The sequence below is a fragment of the Pecten maximus genome, chromosome 11 (genome assembly GCF_902652985.1).
Source record: "Pecten maximus chromosome 11, xPecMax1.1, whole genome shotgun sequence".
Classification (NCBI taxonomy): Eukaryota; Metazoa; Mollusca; class Bivalvia; order Pectinida; family Pectinidae; genus Pecten; species Pecten maximus.
This window is the reverse complement of record NC_047025.1, coordinates 40,192,382-40,213,932: the sequence shown is the minus strand read 5'-3', so window position 1 is coordinate 40,213,932 and position 21,551 is coordinate 40,192,382. Positions and strand designations below refer to the sequence as shown.

Here is a 21,551-nt window from a genome sequence, read left to right as displayed (position 1 = left end):
GAAACAGGAAGTAAACCCAGCAACCCTTGGTTAGCCTGGTCAGTACCTAAGGCCATTACTGGGCAAATCATATCACTTTATGTAAATTAATGTAGTGCTAAGCTCTGGAATCTCCCTTAAGGCAGTCAAGTGTAACAGCCTGGTCAATGGGACCATCATAATTATCTGCTTAAATGGAGTTTTACTGTCAATGTTTATGTTTTTTTTTAAATCATGATCCAAGGATATTGTTTGTTCTTTTATTCTCTCTGATTTGGTAAGTTTATAAAATTAAGCTGATTTTCTGATTTGGACCCATAGATATAATATAGGTCAGTAGGATATCAGCTTGACCTGACTAAGACTATAAAAAAAGGATTTTTACAGCTAGTTGTACCATAAAAATCAATTGTCATCATTAAAATTTCTTTTCAAATAATCTGGCCAGTTTTAAATTGGTGTTACTGGTTTCTGATAACATCACACCCAACAGGAGGAAGCTATAGACAGTTTATAGGGTTGTGTTAATTGTACAGTAAAGGTGTAATATAACTCGTATTAAAATTACTATGTTATGTAATTCCCTGGATTATTTGTTCGCTTCTTCCCATAAAGGATAACAAAATTAGTGGATGCAGACTTTTGGAATTTTCAAGGATATTTTGAATGAGGTTTCATATTTTTGTCTAGAATTTGATATCTTGTGTCTGTAGTATTTATAACAAGTATAGAATAGATTGTCATCAAAAGATGAATAGCGGTGGACGGTAGTAATTAATGTTGTGAAGTAAAGGGAAAACCTTGATAAAATTGTAAGAATATTGACAGAATTGGTCATGGGGATGCTGTTCAATAACAGGATTATAGGGAAGATTTGAGATGATTTTGTTGTATAAGAATGGTAAATAAAAATATAAAGTGGAACATTTCTGGGCAGGTATTCTGTTCTGTCACCTGTCCCAGAATTACAAGTCATTTCCAATATAATGACGGATTTTATTCTTGTCAGCAAGGGGAGACAACCTTACAACCTCCATTACATTGACCATTATTTTTGTGGAATATGAAATGATATTTATGACTTATACTAGGTGCAGTTAGTCAGCATTCTAGAGGAAACAAGGGGAGATAAATCATGTTATCATACTGACTATTCTGATTAAAACCGAATACTAAAAGGGGAGATAACCTAACAGTCCCATACTGACCATCTGGACAGATTTTTTTGTTATTCAACAGAAAAACCAACAGAATATGGAGTTAAAGTTCCACATTGACAAGCAACTTTGAGGGACATTTACTTCCATTGATGGGTAGTGTTGTAGACAGATAAAAGGGAGTGCTGTGGTATTGTTAACCATCAGATATTGTCTGGTGAACCTTATTGATATCTGTAACATCAGGCTTGGTGAGATGATAACTGAAATCCTGTCTTCCTCTTTATCTCCCAGAATTATCAGAATGGGTTCCGTAGACTGCACAGGTCTGACTGTCCACAGTTAGTGGTCAACATCCATTGGTCTATTTATAGTCTTAACTACTTTTTTTTATACACAACATACAAGAAAAGTCATAAATAAAATTCAAATATGATTTATTAATTTAGACACCTCAGCAACATGAATTACAACCTTAAATTATTGGGGCTACTCACCATCTTGTATACATTTACTAAAATATAACCATAACTTACTTTTATTTCAGGATCCAAAGCTGATGATGTAGGTTACTAGACACTTCAGACATGTATATCAGAGATATAGGGTGGCTATTTAGGTCTGTGTACATGCAGACATTTTGGACTAGCTGTAAGATCAATGATGTTTGATATGGATTTGGCCATACATACCTAGCATAAGCAAACATTAACTGTCAGTAAATGATTTGGTGTGACAGATGGATGTTTCTTCAAATTATTTTCTGTTTAAAAGACAAACAATACTCTAAATTAACCAATATGTTGTAGCTGTTCTTAGTATAATGTACAAGGTATTAATTTTTCATTACATCCACATATTCATTTGACTTTCTGTACCTATAGAAGAGTTCAGAAGATAAAAAGTAAAAACCATCAAAGTTCAAATGAGTTTTAGCGTGTCTTGAAAAATCTGGAATGACCAAAATAGTGTAAGATGGAGATACATAATCGAATGGTTTGGTACAGAAAATAGGTCAAGTAAGGTGTAGATCATTGACACCTAATGGTTGGCTTATTGGTGCTTCTTCTGGCTTCATCCTTGTCAGCATCTGAACCAGCAGGCTACCAAGCCTTATGTGCCCATGCCTTGTCTCTTTTAATGGCTGAGATTGGATCAATGCCTGTCTTTGTGGAACATGAGTCGTTGACATTTCAGTGAGCAGTGTGTGACCAGTATGGGTCTGTGATTAGGTGTGCACAGATAGCTGTTGTCACAGAGTTACAATCACCGACACCAGCATGTGTACATCTGGAGTTAAATTAAAACTTTCTATCCTGTGTTGATGCTGGGGTTAATACAATGGTTACAACTGGTGTCCAGGCAGTGTCCAACCAGAGTGTCCAACAGATGACACTTGAGCATGTGTAAATGTACATCAGGCAGGTCCAACTCTCCTTTGTACAGCTGATGTGTATCTGTATGTAATATGGTCAGATATCAATCTGATATTGACTGTTCTAAAAATATTTGATACACAGCAGGCAGGTAGATACAGTTTCATATGATCATGAAAGCTGTTATATATGGTGTAAGACACGGCTGGATGAGGTTATTATTGTAATGTGATTGTATCATTGACTACATGATAATCAATGGTTACTATGTCGCTCATAGATAGATATCTCTCAAGCACAGGTAGGGTTTGATGAAATGTTTGTGTAGTAAATATGCTTCAGTTGTGAATTACAAGGTATAATATGGAGTGTTAGTGGTAAAGAGACATGCTTCTGAGCCATGTGTCCTGTATAATATGGAGTGTTAGTGGTAAAGAGACATGCTTCTGAGCCATGTGTCCTGTATAGTCAGTGACATATTCTATAGTCTCCTTAAATTGTATTTCATCACAATTTCCTATGAGAAGTCTCTATTTCCTTTTTAATATTTCTGTCTACAGGGGTATACTCATATCTGGCCTTGACCTTTACAGGTTTCTAAACTGTACTCAAATTTCACTGTGACCTTTATAGTGTTTGATAGGCTTAACTAAGATCTGGCCTTGACCTTTGTAGTGTTTTATGGACTGAACCTAGATCTGGCCTTTACCTTTGTAGTGTTTTAACTTAAATCTGGCCTTGACCTTTACAGGTTTCTAAAGTGTACTCAAATTTGGCTGTGACCTTCATAGCATTTGATAGGCTAAACTAAGGTCTGGTCTTGACCTTTGTAGTATTCGATAGGCTAAACTAAGATCTGACCTTGACCTTTGTAGTGTTCAATACGCTAAAGTAAGATCTGACCTTGACCTTTGTAGTGTTCAATAGACTAAACTAAGATCTGACCTTTACCTTTGTAGTGTTCTTTGGACTAAACTAAGATATGGCCTTGACCTTTGTAGTGTTCTTTGGACTGAAATAAGATCTGGCCTTGACCTTTGTAGTGTTCTTTGGACTAATCTAAGATCTGGCCTTGACCTTTGAAGTGTTTTAACTTAAATCTGGCCTTGACCAGATAGGTTTTGTAAGCTGACTATGCTTCTGATGAATACTGCACACATGGCTCTGTAAAGTCAATGTGCACTTGATGTGTAGCTGTCAGGTCTATATTGATAATAAAGTAGTCCTCCACTGGTACTGATAAACTCTACAATTTGCACTTTGTCCATCTATATTCTGTCATCTTTCTCTTATCCTTTAAAGAAAATTGTAATGGTATACTTCCTAAATGTCAAATACCAAAATTAGGTCACTGTGACTTATGTCTTTCCTTATGACCCAAATCATTGAAATAGTTTGTCTAGGACATAACATCTGCCATATTTCACAAGGTTACCTCCCAAATATGTACAGGTATACCGCTAGAATGATTCATACAAAAAGGTAGGTCAGTGTGACCTGAACCCATGTAATTTAATAATGTTGTAGTATTTTGTAACAACTTTCAGCTCGGTCATTAGAAAGAAAGTAATCTTCATCAGGAAGGTGGGGAATCACAACATGAAACTTTGCCCTGATTCTCATGCACTTGGATTTCACAATCAATTGCTCTCAACTTTCTCTAGTTTTGATGAAAATTTTCAATTTTCTACCTTCATCTTATTTTGTGCTCATACCCAATAAAATAGCAAGGGCTTCCCATGTGATTGTTTTGTGAATAAGTAGGGCTTCCTTTGTGATTGTTTTGTGATATTGGTGTCAGTCTAAAGAAAGGTCGATTTTCTCCACAAAAATTCCAGTTAAACAAGTAAGATAGAGATTATGTAAGGTGACCAACTAAAGGTACAGACAAGCTAGACCGGTACTAAAGGATGGCTAATTTTGTCCCAGTCCATTTATACAAGAATAGTCTGTCCGTTTTAGAATTTAATGACCACTAAAGACTCGATGTAATGGTGAAATTTTATGTTCTATCTGCTATATTTGTCCTACATTAGCCAGTATTGAATAGGTAACACCAAATAATTGTGTGACCATAAATAGGCAGAAAATATCCCTCCGTACGTGGGAGGGTTACTACGGTGACAATAATGACGTGGCTCGGCTGGTCACCATAGTGAACATGAATCGTGTACGGTTGAGGTTATTTCGGTTTGATTTGTCGTCATGTATGTAAATATATATCAATTTGCCAGTTTGTAGCCAGAATACCTAATTAGACTTGTAGTAACTGCTGTACACATCCCACACTTCATCCCACACTGACCCTGACTTAATGTCTGCAGACATTCTGGTGAAGGGCTAACGACACAAATCAGAATACAATACATATATTAATTACTTATTGCTCTTCTCTCCCCACTGGCGAGCCAATATCTACATCCATATTAAGCATGTAAAAATTGTAAAAAAGTTGAACCGAGGATTTTACATCTTTTTGCTGATCATCAGACAATGTGCTAATTTACATATAATTCTATATAACTAATTTAGATATAATTCTATATAACTAATTTATATATAATTCTATATAACTAATTTAGATATAATTCTATATAGCTAATTTATATATAATTCTATATAACTAATTTATATATAATTCTATGTAACTAATTTAGATATAATTCTATATAACTAATTTATATATAATTCTATATAACTAATTTAGATATAATTCTATATAACTAATTTATATATAATTCTTATATAACTGGTGTTATTAGCTCACCTGGTCCACGAACAGGCATTAATCATCCGTCGTTTTCTAAAAAAAAAAAGCTTCTTGTCATGAACAATGGAACGGTTTTTGACGAAATTTGTCAGAAGCATCCTTGGGGAAAGTAGAACAAATTTTGTATCAACAGTGACTGGTCCCCCTTGGGCAGGAGGGTGGGTCCCATTAGGGGAAATAGAGGTTAGTCCTTCAAGTCACCGCTAGGGATTTCTGACTAGACTTTGTTTATCAAATCACTACAAAGTTTTGTTTTCATCCCTTGTATTACAAACTGGGGAATGCTTTATTGTAATGTAGATATAGCAGATATGGTTACCTGAATGATAATAAGAGTAGACGTGATAATAAGGGTAGACGTGATAATAAGAGTAGATATTATGTGTTTAGTTGTAGCATAGCAGAATCTTAGTTGTTGCATGTTAGAATATGAAATACAATGTACATTTTATGTTCAATTTAACCTGTATAGTAACTGTACCTTGACTAAGCTGAACTTGCTGGTGGCCAGGTAACTCAAATGGTTAAAGTGTCTGTCTAGACTTTGGAGGTCCTGGGTTCGAGTCCCAGTCTGGTCTTTTCATTTCCTCTCGTGGTTAGACTTCAAGGAAATATTAGTGCAATTTTGTATATAGTGTAAGTGTCATAATGTTTTATAATATAATAAAGAAGAGAAGAAAGGTTTGTAGGAGGAGAAAATTAAATGCTGCCAGTAGAGTGGAACACTGTGTTACTATATTCTCTAGGCTGTATGTGCCTTACTGTGTTGTATGTGTAACCCTCCTCCAAAAAAATGATCAAAGAACATTTATTTTGGAAAAATTTCAAAATCTGATGAAGAGTAATGAAATGTAATTGGTTTTGGTGTGTGTTGTTGTGTACTGCAGCCGGAACACTGTAACGCTGGGGAATAATTCTACACCTTAATTTGACTTCATTTGAGCAGTAGTTAATTATGTGTAAGGGAAATGTGAGAGGAGTATTAATTAGAACAGTAAGGGAGGTAACTCCATGTTACAACAAAGTTCACCAGGATTAAAGCCTAACTGTTATGTTCTGGCGAACTGTTGTCAATCGTTGCTTCAAGATATTTAATAATAAATCTGTTTAAATAAATCTGGAGTATCATATGAAAAAAAGCCTTTCACAGCTGAATTAAATAAGTGGTATTTGAAGGGTTTTCATGCTGCCACACCCAAGTGTGAATGGTGTTGAGGTACCTAGATGTATTTGCATGTTAAGTTTGACCCGGCTGGGCAACGCAACACCTATAGATATGTAGGGCTAATGTAATTATACAAGCTCCAGCATGACTCATCCAGCTTGTAGTCAATGGTGAATGTGAGGATTGATCGGTGGCTTGTGTCAGTCGGATATGTTTGATATATCTTTTGTAAGATATCGACTTGCTTGTGACATAACGTTAAAATGTTGTGCGGCTAAATCGGCCCCAGACAGCAAGTTCCGTACTTACATCGGTTCATTCATTTCTGTTGTTGTGAGTTATAAATGCCAAACATCACACACACATTTTCCATTCACAAATTGTTACTTGATTTTTTCGGTTGTTTTCATTCTGTAAATACATAATTGATATTTCTAGCAATCCAGGTTAGTGTTTCTAACGGTCCAGATTAATGTTCCTTTATAACCACCTCCCAGATATCCTCTATAATCACCTCCCAGACATCCTCCATAATCACCACCCAGATATCCTCTATAATCAACTCCCAGATATCCTCTATAACCACCACCCAGACATCCTCCATAATCACCACCCAGATATCCTGTATAATCACCACCCAGATATCCTCTATAACCACCTCCCAGATATCCTGTATAACCACCTCCCAGATATCCTCTATAACCACCACCCAGATATCCTCTATAACCACCACCCAGACATCCTCTATAATCACCTCCCAGATATCCTCTATAAACACCATCCAGATATCCTCTATAATCACCTCCCAGATATCCTCTATAATCACCTCCCAGATATCCTCTATAACCACCTCCCAGATATCCTCTATAATCACCTCCCAGATATCCTCTATAATCACCTCCCAGATATCCTCTATAACCACCTTCCAGACATCCTCTATAATAATCATCCAGATATCCTCTATAACCACCTCCCAGATATCCTCTATAACCACCTCCCAGATATCCTCTATAACCACCTCCCAGATATCCTTTGTAATCACCACCCAGATATCCTTTATAATCACCACCCAGATATCCTCTATAACCACCTCCCAGATATCCTCTGTAATCACCACCCAGACATCCTCCATTATCACCACCCAGATATCCTCTATAACCACCACCCAGACATCCTCTATAATCACCTCCCAGATATCCTCTATAAACACCATCCAGATATCCTCTATAATCACCTCCCAGATATCCTCTATAACCACCTCCCAGATATCCTCTATAATCACCTCCCAGATATCCTCTATAACCACCTCCCAGATATCCTCTATAATCACCTCCCAGATATCCTCTATAACCACCTTCCAGACATCCTCTATAATAATCATCCAGATATCCTCTATAACCACCTCCCAGATATCCTCTATAACCACCTCCCAGATATCCTCTATAACCACCTCCCAGATATCCTCTGTAATCACCACCCAGATATCCTTTATAATCACCACCCAGATATCCTCTATAACCACCTCCCAGATATCCTCTGTAATCACCACCCAGACATCCTCCATTATCACCACCCAGATATCCTCTATAATCACCTCCCATATATCCTCTATAACCACCTCCCAGATATCCTCTATAACCACCTTCCAGATATCCTTTATAATCACCTCCCAGATATAATTAACAGTTGATGACCTTACAGTGCAAAACAGTTTTGGCTACAGTGGTGATATCCTTATCACAGCTGAAATTTCTATCAACATTTTGGGTGTTTTGCACATACCTGTATAGTGGTGTTAGAAAGTGGGACTAAACCTTCTATATAATCTGGTTGAATCTGTGCATGGAATTTCACTGTAGAATGTTATCACATTTGAGTCAGAGGTATTTCATGTTATATTGCCACAGATTTGCTGATAAGGATTTCTCTGTCTGCTTTTTACAATTTGAAAATGGGAAATTTATACAAATATGTTTGATAGTAATTTACAATTACATAAAAAGATTGTATGTATAGCACTGAAGTCAGCCAGCTCAGTTCTATAGCTATTCTTCTCTCCATCGTAAACTAAACATAAAGGTGTAGGCGAGAGTTTGCATAATAATGGTGCTCAGGTACAATGTTTGTACTACAGGCAATACACAAGTCTTGGGCTCAGTACTGTCGATCATGTTGTTGACAACCCTGACGCTTATCGTTCCCCCGATATGTGACATGCATGCCTATGATATTAATTACACTGTATATATGAAATTAATTACTTCACAAAGACAATGGTAATTGGTGATAGATTTCTATGTCAGAGGGTTGACATGACTGCGATGGCTGCCTTGTCACCTGACCAACTCATCGTGTGGGCGTGTGCGTGTACTTAAAACCCCTATTGCCAGCTCCACAATGACTATTGCTCGTACCATTAATAGCTTCAACAGAATTTATTTAAACTATTTTATATATTCTCCAGTCCATTTATCAGCAAACATGACAGTTTGTTACAAATTGCAGAGTTGCACTTGAAAGGAAGATTATCCCAAACACAAATCATAAATTCTCTATCACAGCTAACCGGTCTAGGTTAACAAAGGTTCAGCCCTGGAGTAATATTTTGAATAACTTCTCTGGGGAGTAAAAAGTTTGGCAGTGTCACTGTATAAACCTGCGAGATTTCGGTCCCGGTGTGAAACTGTGACATTTGTTTGTATGACAAAGGATCCACCTGTGTCGGGTATTACCTGGATTCTACGTCAGGCGCTCTGGTGATTGGTGGAGACCTGGCAAAGAACTTGTGGAGTTGACCTCCAATGTTACTCATCCAGTGTTGTAGTGTTGTAGTAGTATTCAACCAGCTTTTGCTATGTCATCATAAAGGTACAGGCCTGTAGTACCATATAACCAGCTTACCTGTGTGTAGTGATAACGAGATAACACACCTTCACCACTGCTATTGTGGGATAGTGTGTTCTCGTGTCAATCCATGCACGAGGGATAATATTATCAACATTTTAACCACAGATCTGTGAAACTGAATGTTTACATGTGAGGAATTGTCAGTGTTACAATCGGTACTGTGGAATATGGCAGTCAAGGTAATTGTATTCTCACATGAGTTTGTACTATGTGTGTAATGGGCAGTCGTATGTAACCCATCCAGGAATGTGGTCATCAATCTTATTAGCAGGGAGAGAATTGGCATTCCATGTGTAATTCATGTGTGGATTGTGTGTTTTTGTAGCCCATGTGGAAACGCGCTGTTTGATCCTGTGTGACACAGGTACTTGTCAGTCTAAGTTAATTTATCTCCAAATACAATAGAACACTAATATCGTCATACTTATATTGTCATACTAGGCCTAATATCGTCACAATAATGTCATCACATTAATATCCTCAAACCGATATCCTCACACTAATATCCTCACACCGATATCCTCACACTAATATCCTCACACCGATATCCTCACACCGATATCACTGTCACTCGATCATCATCACACTGATATCATCATCACACTGATATCATCATCACACTGATATCATCATCACACTAATATCATCATCACACTGATATCATCATCACACTGATATCATCACACTGATATCACCACCACACTGATATCATCATCACACTAATATCATCATCACACTGATATCATCATCACACTGATATCACCACACTGATATCATCATCACACTGATATCATCATCACACTGATATCACCACACTGATATCACCACACTGATATCATCATCACACTAATATCATCATCACACTAATATCATCATCACACTGATATCATCATCACACTAATATCATCACACTTGTGCAGTAATGATCTCGACAATCAATATTTGTAATAGAACTGCCTTTTTATGAAGTTCCAAATTGCTTTTTCTTGTCCTGACCCTAGCTGAAGTACATCCTCCTCATGAAGCCATTGACACGTTTAACTGCTAGCTGTATACAAAGTGTTAAACAATCAATATTAGTATGTACAGTTTTATGACAAAGTGATATTGTCTTTAACAGTTCTTGAATATCATTTAAAATATCATTTTATGTTACAAATTGGTCATGGACTGGTTTGATGGTCGAATTCACCCTTTATAGAGTCAAAAGGCAGGGATTCCAGCCCTTAATGCAAGTGTGTACAATGGTTACTCAGTCACAACTCTGCACATGTCATCAGTTATGTGTTAAGACCTTGATCAAATTTCATTGTATTCTCTTCTTTAAGGTCACAAGTTTAGACATTGTTAAAGATCAGAAATTGCTAACACTCCAGTGCCACCATATATCATGACTACTGGCTATTAAAATAATGAGAAAGGATTTAAATAAAATTGAATGAAGCATAGAATGGCTTTTAGATCTGTTGTAGAATTCATGTAGTATATGGTAGTGGAAATAACAATTAAAGAAAGTGTGGAATGGATTGGTACAATAACCCAAAGGGTACATTAGAAGGATTATAATTGAATCAGTAGATCACAGGTGTCTGGTTAGTATTTATAGAAAAATATAAGCCTCTTCTCCTACTTATACAACAATGTTTAATGGTTGGAAAGTTTTTGGGGGGTGGGGGTTGAGCTTCAATTTACTTTGAATTTCAGTTCAAAACAGCTCTAAAATAGATAGCCTACATCCGCTCCTCCACAGTCGATGCATCTTCCAATCTCAAGTGTTACACCTTATTGATATAGTAGGAGTAGGGGCTAATTTTTTTTTCAACAAATATTTACCAGATGCAGACACCTGTGAGTAGATTAATAAATATGTACATAACATGAGAGCAAAACATTAAATGAGGGCAGATACGTGTTGTAGAGGATATTTGGGGGAGCTGATTATTGACCTGCATTCCCTGTAGTTCACTATGACAGTTTCTGTGGAAATAAATGTAAAGTGCAAGTAAATGTCATCTGTTGATGATAACTGCTTAGATTGAAAACTGATCTGTGGAATTGCCTGTTATAACACCCTTTACTGTATTGATTATTAATAGCTTTAATTTTGTTTTTACAGAGCTAGAGCAAAGTGAGGAGGTACCATCCACAACAAGACCTTCTCCAGAGGAGCTATGCTTGAAACAACATGGCTGCCCCAATAGATGGCCAGAGACCCGCCTGTCTCACAAGACCCTGTGTCAGCTTCTAGCCCGGCACCCAACAGATGTGAATGGTGCTACCACACAGTCACCTCAGTCCCCAACTAAGGCGGACAAATTCTTCCTAGAGGAAAACAACAATATCACATATGACGTTGAAGGGGTATCATGCCCTGGAGATGACACTGCAGAGGACAAACGAATGAATGCAAACAGTCATGGACATAACCGGAATTCTAGTAGATCTACCAACGGCAGTGTTGTGACTTCGGGTGACAGTTGGACATCAGATGTTTCAGCTAGTCCAGGCCAAAGTGGAGGTCCTACTCGGCAGCCTCATCAAGGCATGCTGAGTGGCCGTCCATCTAGCCAGGTCCAAGAATCCTCGACTCACACATCAACCATGTTAGCTTCTGCAGGCTCCCCGGCCAACTTGTCCGGGATTTTCCGAACACCTGCAACTCATGTGGATTCCACTCAGAGGCATTTGTCAACAGGAAGTCAGTTCTCAACTCTTTACTCTTCCACAGGTGGAGGTGGTGGAGGAGGGGGAGGGTCATCTCCTTACTCTAACTTACATGGGGCTCATCAAGCTGCTGTGGTGGCTGCGCAGGGCTCACACATGCAAGCTCCGTACAGTGCTTTCTATCCCCAATTTCCATCTCACAGCGGATATACACATCGGTCAATGTTGGCTGCCCACTACCCACACATAGAGTCCTACTCAGCTGTCCTACAGAGTATGGGCAGCCAGGTCCAACACGCCTCTCAAACCCAGCTACCTCGCAACTCGTACCTTCCCGGTCAGATACCTCAGTACTCGATCCTTGGGGGCAATCAAAGATCCCTATCTGTGTCCACCTCTCCAGGCCCCCAGGTAGCCCCTCGTCACTCTCCCGCGTCGGGGCAGCACTCTGGGGAATCAGCAGCTAGAGATATAAAATCTCCCCTGAAGTACGAACGGGACATGGAGGGGCACTCAGGGGGGCGTGAATATTCACCACATTACAAAGAGGACCGAACACACAGTCTTTCATCCATCGAACTCGGCAGCGGGGGCAAGTCTGTGTCATTTAAAGACTTGCCTCCCCGTCACGACTCTCTGTGTAGTAAGGATCAGAGTGACTATAAAGTGCCTAGTGGAAAGGAAGGCAGTCGCAAACACCGAATATTGACTCGACCCTCGGACAGCGTCATAGAGAGTTCCTCCATAGATGTACAAAGTGGCTCATATAGCAGCAATAGATCATCAGATCAACCGTCCCCAAAACGATCAAAGACAGGCTACGGAGCCTCATTGCCCAACCCCCACGGGGCAAGTGTGGAGCAGGGTGTGGTTGAGGTCGGCGCAGGCGCCCCCCAGTCCTCAAATCTCCACTACCCCCCTCACTTCATGAAGGGGTCAATTATACAGCTAGCTAACGGAGAACTGAAACGTGTTGAAGATCTGCAAACAGATGACTTTGGACAAAGTGCTGATATCAGTAGTGATCTCAAAATAGATTCCAGTACGGTGGTGCGCATGGAAGAAAAGAGTGATGGTAGCACGGTCGTCCTGGGTTTTGTGGTGGGCGAACACCGAGTACAGGTGAGTGCTCCACATCAATCAATGTTTTCATCTAGTTATACCCCCACCCCACCCCCCCGTGCGTAATCTATATAGGGTTTCCGATCAGTCAGCCAAGATGGATGCCACGGCCTCTAATTGGCTAAAAAACTTATTTGATATAACTCTTTTACTATTCAAAGAAATCAAGTTGAAATTAAGAACAAAATGGCTGCAATATAGATGACTTCTGATTGGTCAAAATTTAAATATTGTCCGATTTTAATATGGTATATATGTTTACCATGGAACACTGTTCGCTTTTGCATCCTCAGTTTCACATTTCAAGAAAATGGCTGCAATTTCTTACTTCTGATTGGTCCAAATTACCATATTGTTCAAAATGTATGAGAATTGGTTTATAGGGGTATTACAGAACTGCAAATTCAACTGAATGGGTTTCGTTTCTATAGTAACAACACAGAGGCATCTTATTGGTCCAAAATTTAAATATTGTTTGATTTCTATGAAAATTGGTTTATAGGGGTTTTAGGGACTGCAAGTTCAACTACAATTAATTTCATTATTCTACAAATAACCTGGCTGCCGGGGGTTGGGTATGAGTTGGCCCTTGGATGACAGTTCTACTTTTACAGAGGATAGTTAGCATACAGAGCCCTTTAAGTGTAAACAAATTAACAAAGACAAGGGAAAGAACTCCTTGGGTTTCAAGAAGTTTATTTTACTATTGTGTATCATTAATGAAATGATTTAAGTAATGGTATGATAAACTTACTTAGATAACTGTGACAAACTTGATATGTGAAAAGAGGGGACATAACTCTTACAGTTTTGGAATTCTGTTGGCTGTAGGTAAGGATTGATTTTGAAATAGCCATGTTACTTTGAAACAAGATTTGAAAAAAAAAGTCCAGGTCATAATGCTTATTCTGATGCTGTTTTTAAAACATTCATCCTGGCAGTTCTATATTGTTTGGTGTGTATGATTTATAAATTTGTTTCATTATACTTTTTTTTTTTTAAATCATGTTATGTCTAGCTCAAATGCAAAGAATTTTCATGTACTTTTGTGCATCTGTTGTTGTTTTTCAAATACACTTTATAATGTAATCGTGAATCACCGAGTTATGAGTCAGAGAAAGGTGCTCTTACCGATAATACTATTGATGCTTGTTTTTGTAGGATTATTTATTGTTTCTTATGAATTGATAATTCATAGGTGATGCAAAGGTATTCAAACAGGAGTGCAATTGTTTTGTGTAAACAAGGCAGGGTGGAATCAGATATTGCTTATGAAAGAAAATGAAAAAAAAAAACCAAAGCTAATTAAGGAAACTGCCCAATCAAATTTAGATTTAATGTTTCCTGAACTTTAAGAGTTGACTAATAAAGAAAATAGTCACCTTGAATGTGGGAAGGTCATGTGTACTCTGTAATTAAAGATAACTATGCTACTATTGTAAAAGTTGAGAGTATAAGATCACCTTAATGGCTCAGGCTAGCAAAAACTTCCCTTTAGCCTAGTGGTAGGATGTCCGCCTTTAGCCTAGTGGTAGGATGTCCGCCTTTAGCCTAGTGGTAGGATGTCCGCCTTTAGCCTAGTGGTAGGATGTCCGCCTTTAGCCTAGTGGTAGGATGTCCGCCTTTAGCCTAGTGGTAGGATGTCCGCCTTTAGCCTAGTGGTAGGATGGTCGCCTTTAGCCTAGTGGTAGGATGTCCGCCTTTAGCCTAGTGGTAGGATGTCCGCCTTTAGCCTAGTGGTAGGATGTCCGCCTTTAGCCTAGTGGTAGGATGTCCGCCTTTAGCCTAGTGGTAGGATGTCCGCCTTTAGCCTAGTGGTAGGATGTCCGCCTTTAGCCTAGTGGTAGGATGTCCGCCTTTAGCCTAGTGGTAGGATGTCCGCCTTTAGCCTAGTGGTAGGATGTCCGTTTGGAGAGCAGAAGGTCGCTAGTTCGAGCTCCAGCGCGGGCAACATAAACTTGATTGCTCCTTCCTGGTACAGGATGGAGTTATCGTCATTGCTCCTTCCAGGTACAGGATGGAGTTATCGTCATTGCTCCTTCCAGGTACAGGATGGAGTTATCGTCATTGCTCCTTCCTGGTACAGGATGGAGTTATCGTTAGTTTGTTTATTCATTAGGATGCATATAACTGCCAAAAAATTAAAAAGATAATAAATATTTTATTGCCTTTTAAGCCAGACTAAAATTAGTTGACATTGATGGTGTGTAAAAGGTTGTTGACAATCTCTTTGTGATGAACCTTAGGTAATGTAAAACGTGTAAACAAGTGACATGTGTTCAGTCTATTGACGACAGCAGAGTGACACACAGGATCAGCTATTGTATACAGATAAAACTGGTAAAAATATAATTGGCTTTGATGTGCTTTTAATTTTAGCCTCCAAGACATCATTAGTTTTGATACGTTATCCTTGTGTTTGTTGACTAAGGGAGAAATGGTACTAATTTTCTCTCCGATCTTTACTGTCCAATTATTCACACCGTTAAATTCATATCCAAATTATCCTTATTAAAAGAACATGATTTGCCTGGAAAACTGATAACAAACTTCAGCACTTGAAAATTATTATCAATAATTGATAAAAAAAAATCATGGCAATATGACTGGGCTGTATAATGATTTGTAGTGTTGAGAATAGAAATAATTGCTGAAGACTGTATATCTATATTGGTATGGCATGTGCATAGTGTTTAACACAGTCTCCGTCACTCAGCTGACGAGGGGGTCGGTATAGCTTGTACATAGTGTTAGATACAGTCTCCGTCACTCAGCTGACCTAGGGGTTAGGTATAGCTTGTACATAGTGTTAGATGCAGTCTCCGTCACTCAGCTGACCGAGGGGGTCGGTATAGCTTGTACATAGTGTGATATACAGTCTCCGTCACTCGGCTGACCGAGGGGGTCGGTATAGCTTGTACATAGTGTTAGATACAGTCTCCGTCACTCAGCTGACCGAGGGGGTCGGTATAGCTTGTACATAGTGTGATATACAGTCTCCGTCACTCGGCTGACCTAGGGGTTAGGTATAGTTTGTACATAGTGTTAGATACAGTCTCCGTCACTCGGCTGACCTAGGGGTTGGGTATAGCTTGTACATAATGTTAGATACAGTCTCCGTCACTCGGCTGACCTAGGGGTTAGGTATAGCTTGTACATAGTGTTAGATGCAGTCTCCGTCACTCGGCTGACCTAGGGGGTGTGTATAGCTTGAACATAGTGTTAGATGCAGTCTCCGTCACTCAGCTGACCGAGGGGGTCGGTATAGCTTGAACATAGTGTGATATACAGTCTCCGTCACTCAGCTGACCTAGGGTTTAGGTATAGCTTGTACATAGTGTTAGATACAGTCTCCGTCACTCAGCTGACCTAGGGGTTAGGTATAGTTTGTACATAGTGTTAGATACAGTCTCCGTCACTCGGCTGACCTAGGGGTTGGGTATAGCTTGTACATAATGTTAGATACAGTCTCCGTCACTCGGCTGACCTAGGGGTTAGGTATAGCTTGTACATAGTGTTAGATGCAGTCTCCGTCACTCGGCTGACCTAGGGGGTGTGTATAGCTTGAACATAGTGTTAGATGCAGTCTCCGTCACTCAGCTGACCTAGGGGTTAGGTATAGCTTGTACGTAGTGTTAGATACAGTCTCCGTCACTCGGCTGACCGAGGGGGTCGGTATAGCTTGTACATAGTGTGATATACAGTCTCCGTCACTCAGCTGACCTAGGGTTTAGGTATAGCTTGTACATAGTGTTAGATACAGTCTCCGTCACTCAGCTGACCTAGGGGTTAGGTATAGCTTGTACATAGTGTTAGATACAGTCTCCGTCACTCAGCTGACCTAGGGGTTGGGTATAGCTTGTACATAGTGTTAGATGCAGTCTCCGTCACTCAGCTGACCGAGGGGGTCGGTATAGCTTGTACATAGTGTTAGATACAGTCTCCGTCACTCGGCTGACCTAGGGGTTAGGTATAGCTTGTACATAGTGTTAGATACAGTCCCCGTCACTCGGCTGACCTAGGGGTTAGGTATAGCTTGTACATAGTGTTAGATACAGTCTCCGTCACTCGGCTGACCTAGGGGTTAGGTATAGCTTGTACATAGTGTTAGATACAGTCTCCGTCACTCGGCTGACCTAGGGGTTAGGTATAGCTTGTACATAGTGTTAGATACAGTCTCCGTCACTCGGCTGACCTAGGGGTTAGGTATAGTTTGTACATAGTGTTAGATACAGTCTCCGTCACTAAGCTGATGTAGCAGGTCAGTATAGCTTGTACGTAGTGTTAAACTTATTCTACACTCAGTTGATGTAGCGGGTCAGTATAGCTTGTACGTAGTGTTAAACTTATTCTACGTCACTCAGCTGATGTAGCGGGTCAGTATAGCTTGTACATAGTGTTAACTTATTCTACGTCACTCAGTTGATGTAGCGGGTCAGTATAGCTTGTACTTAGTGTTAAACTTATTCTACGTCACTCAGTTGATGTAGCGGGTCAGTATAGCTTGTACGTAGTGTTAAACTTATTCTACGTCACTCAGCTGATGGTGCTTTGGCTATAACCAGAGTTGGTATAACCTGAAAATGTGTCGCTAGAGACCCAAGTTTGAATCCTGTTGGGGTGTTCGGCAGAAATTTGTTCTTCCGCATAACGTTGTAATTGAAAAAAAAAAAGATAGATACAGTTTCAATAATTTGATTGAACAACATTTTTGCTTAAAGATTTAGTCAGAAACTGGGTCATGGGTCTAGTATCTGGATAGGAAGTAATCAAGGTTTGGACCATTTACCGGTTAATTGACTGTATATCTACTGACTCCTGACTGATGTTAGCCGTACTAATGTCTCTCCACACACATCATAGACTTTGATATAACCTTATCACACATGCTAATTTCTAACTTGGAAAAATCTCAATTTCATTTCTGAAGTCACTAATCGTATTCAATTTTGAATTGTATTAATTACAAATCCTGACTAAATGATTGGGTTTGGTTTGATGTCTGTGAGTGAAGGAGTGCCAGATATCACTGTAATCTACCCACAGGTGCCTAATGTGTTTCTCATCATTTGGGTCTAATTTAATTTATCCAGGTATGCTGCATTCAATAGCGTTACTGTGTAAAGCTTGACTTATGTCAGTACAACAGGTGGCCTCAGTAAAAGAAAAAAGTCCATAGTAGAGACACCATTGATGTCAGCATTCATCAGTAGGGTCACCATCTCGTTCACTGATGTACACCATATACCAGTACCACCTCGGTATTCATCAGTAGGGTCACCATCTCGTTCACTGATGTACACCATATACAGTACCAGTACCATACACCATATACCAGTACCACCTCAGTATTCATCAGTTGGGTCACCATCTCGTTCACTGATGTACACCATATACAGTACCAGTACCATACACCATATACCAGTACCACCTCAGTATTCATCAGTTGGGTCACCATCTCGTTCACTGATGTACACCATATACAGTACCAGTACCATACACCATATACCAGTACCACCTCGGTATTCATCAGTAGGTCACCATCTCGTTCACTGATGTACACCATATACCAGTACCACCTCAGCTAAAAAAAGTTCATCCAAACCTGCAAAAAATACTCATATGGTTTCTGTGATTTTTTAAATCCTTGAAATTCAGGTTGTTTGAAATCACTTTCTCTGAAACTTCTTACCAAATTATTTTGGTACGTATTAGACTAGATAGATCAAATAGATCAAAGCAAAAACTCTCTTTTCTAACTATCAAGTGAGTTCTCTTGGTAAAAATATAGAAATTTTGGTTTTGCATAAGAGACAATTTCTGAAATAAGTGTATTTTGACTGTTTCTAGGTAACTGTGGAAGCTACAGTGGAACACCCGTTCTTTGTGTTTGGGCAAGGCTGGTCCTCCTGCGACCCCGACAAGACCCTGGAGCGGTACGGCTTAGAGTGTCATAGACTGTCAGTGGGGGATATCTGTATATCTCTCACGCACAAGGAGGTCACCGCACGCGGCGCTGAGATATCACAACAGCAGTTACGCCATCAGGAGGAGAACAAGCATCTACAGCAAGGCAGATCCCCAACATTGACTTTCCAAACCCCAAGGTCAATAAACAAGTGTTCACAAAGTCAAGGTGAAATGTATTTTAATGTGTCAACAGCAGACAGCGTGGAAAAGAGTCCACAAAATTCTCCGATGGACACAGATATAAATCAGGACCAGCATCTGGTGGATAGTAGGCCACCACGGAAACGCCACTGGTCATCATCTGACCACAATAATGACAGTGTTCACAATGACCAGAAGAAACAAGAATAGTCCTAAAGTACCAGATCAAGATCAGGAACAAATTTTATTATTGTTATGACACAATTTCTTTTCATATGGATTTTATTATTTAACATATTCATGTTGCCCACAGATCTTTGTCTGCTCATCTGCTTATGTTATACTTTAGATGTAAGAAGTGTCACCCTGGCCTTGGGTTAGTGGTATACCGGTTTAAACATTCCCGTCTCCCACACCCAAAGATGGTAGCCATTTGAATGGATACAATTAGATTATTGTATACAACCAGACTCGACAGAGGTTTCAGATCCGTAGCCAACTAAATGTATTATAAAACCCTAGAACTCCTACACGACTGCCAGTGGGTATATCATTCTGTTGCATATTAAATATTTTGTTTTGCCAAAAGATTGATAGATAAAAGCATTATAAGGATTGAAGCATTATCTGTGATGTGAGGGGACTATATGGCTGCCTGTTGATAGATAAACCAGCTGATGAATGCTGTCAGCCTACCCAGCACAAGAGTTATAGTGACCCAGATATTGATCCGGCTCTGGTAGCCTCTTGTATTATTGGGATCAGCGTGACACTTGTTACTTTCTATGACAGCTTCTTGCATTGATGTATATGTCATTTCTTTCCATATGATTGATGATGCAAAATGTAAGCTAGCTTCAATTGGCTTATGATGATGTTGCGTTTTACAACTGTACTGACCCTCTTTTCATTATTCAATGCAATTTTGTTCTAGTTTACACATTTTCAGTTGCTGTTTTTCCTACATGCTACTAGTGTGTTCATTTACAAATGGCCCATGAATCATAGAATGAAAAACATGACAAGTAATTTACTTAAAATTCCTTCAATTCAAAATAACAACCGCAAACAAATGAAAAACAATTGATCAGATTATTTTACTAAAGAATAACAACACAACCCGATGGTGTAGAGTGTAACCCCGGTGACCTGACGTCTGCTCACTATATCAATCAAGTTACTTACACAAGTAGTCCACAACAAGGGTGTAACCAGACTAGTTTATGGGTATATTATTTACACTGGTACTGGTGTGTCCCTAGATCTGATACAACAAACCCTATACTATAGATATATGGAGCTTTTCTATTTTGTAAAACTGTTTGTGTGTAGAAAGTTGAGGGACTTGTTAATCCTATAGTTTGGTCAGGTTATTCGGAGAGGAATTTTAAAGTGATTTGGTTGTCATAAATGTAATGGGGTTTTAGATTTACCGATGAGAATGGTAATGTCTAGAGATGGGAGTAGAGATCTGACACACATATATTACATATCAAATATCTCGAGCCCTGTCTGGTACACAGTGGAGTCACTGCCTGTTTTACCATGCTGTAATCAGATAAATCAGTCTAAAATAAATTGAAATCAATATTGTAAGTTAATCAATTAGATATTTGCCAAAATTCAATTTTTAATAGATTTCGATTTTCAATTAATTACAGCTTGAGATGGGGTTTTTTTTTCACAGTTTATATTGTGAGGGCTTCTTTTATGATGAAAAATTTATTTTCACTTGTTAAAATCTGATGTATGAGCTATTCACTAGATGTACAGTAAACCAATCGGTTCTTTAAGTTACATAATACAAACAAATGTGTAGTCGTGTAATATTGGGTCCACAACTAACACAATAATCAAAACCAAGTCTAGCATATACAACAGACAGTATGATGTAAATCTGTACGGTTTTACACTCTATGTATGCAGAACAGGTACAGGCTATGACGAGTGTAAACTCTACCATCGTACCAGTATGATGAGTGTAAACTCTACTGTCGTACCAGTATGACGAGTGTAAACTCTACTGTCGTACCAGTATGACGAGTGTAAACTACTGTCGTACCAGTATGACGAGTGTAAACTCTACCGTTGTACCAGTATGACGAGTGTAAACTCTACCGTCGTACCAGTATGACGAGTGTAAACTCTACCGTCGTACCAGTATGACGAGTGTAAACTCTACCGTCGTACCAGTATGACGAGTGTAAACTCTACCGTCGTACCAGTATGACGAGTGTAAACTCTACCGTCGTACCAGTATGACGAGTGTAAACTCTACCGTCGTACCAGTATGACGAGTG

At 39.1% G+C, this 21,551-nt stretch overlaps 1 protein-coding gene across 1 annotated transcript in view; it reads left to right on the top strand.

Moving 5' to 3' along the window:
* LOC117338031 (ataxin-1-like) overlaps positions 1 to 21,246 on the top strand; it is a 97,451-nt gene extending 76,205 nt beyond the window's left edge. The window contains exons 3-4 of the mRNA XM_033899190.1: positions 11,471 to 13,140; positions 18,991 to 21,246. Coding sequence (XP_033755081.1) covers positions 11,471 to 13,140; positions 18,991 to 19,461 — 2,141 coding nt within the window. The 3' untranslated portion in view covers positions 19,462 to 21,246. The remainder of the gene's footprint in view (positions 1 to 11,470; positions 13,141 to 18,990) is intronic.
* Positions 21,247 to 21,551: the final 305 nt, after the last annotated feature.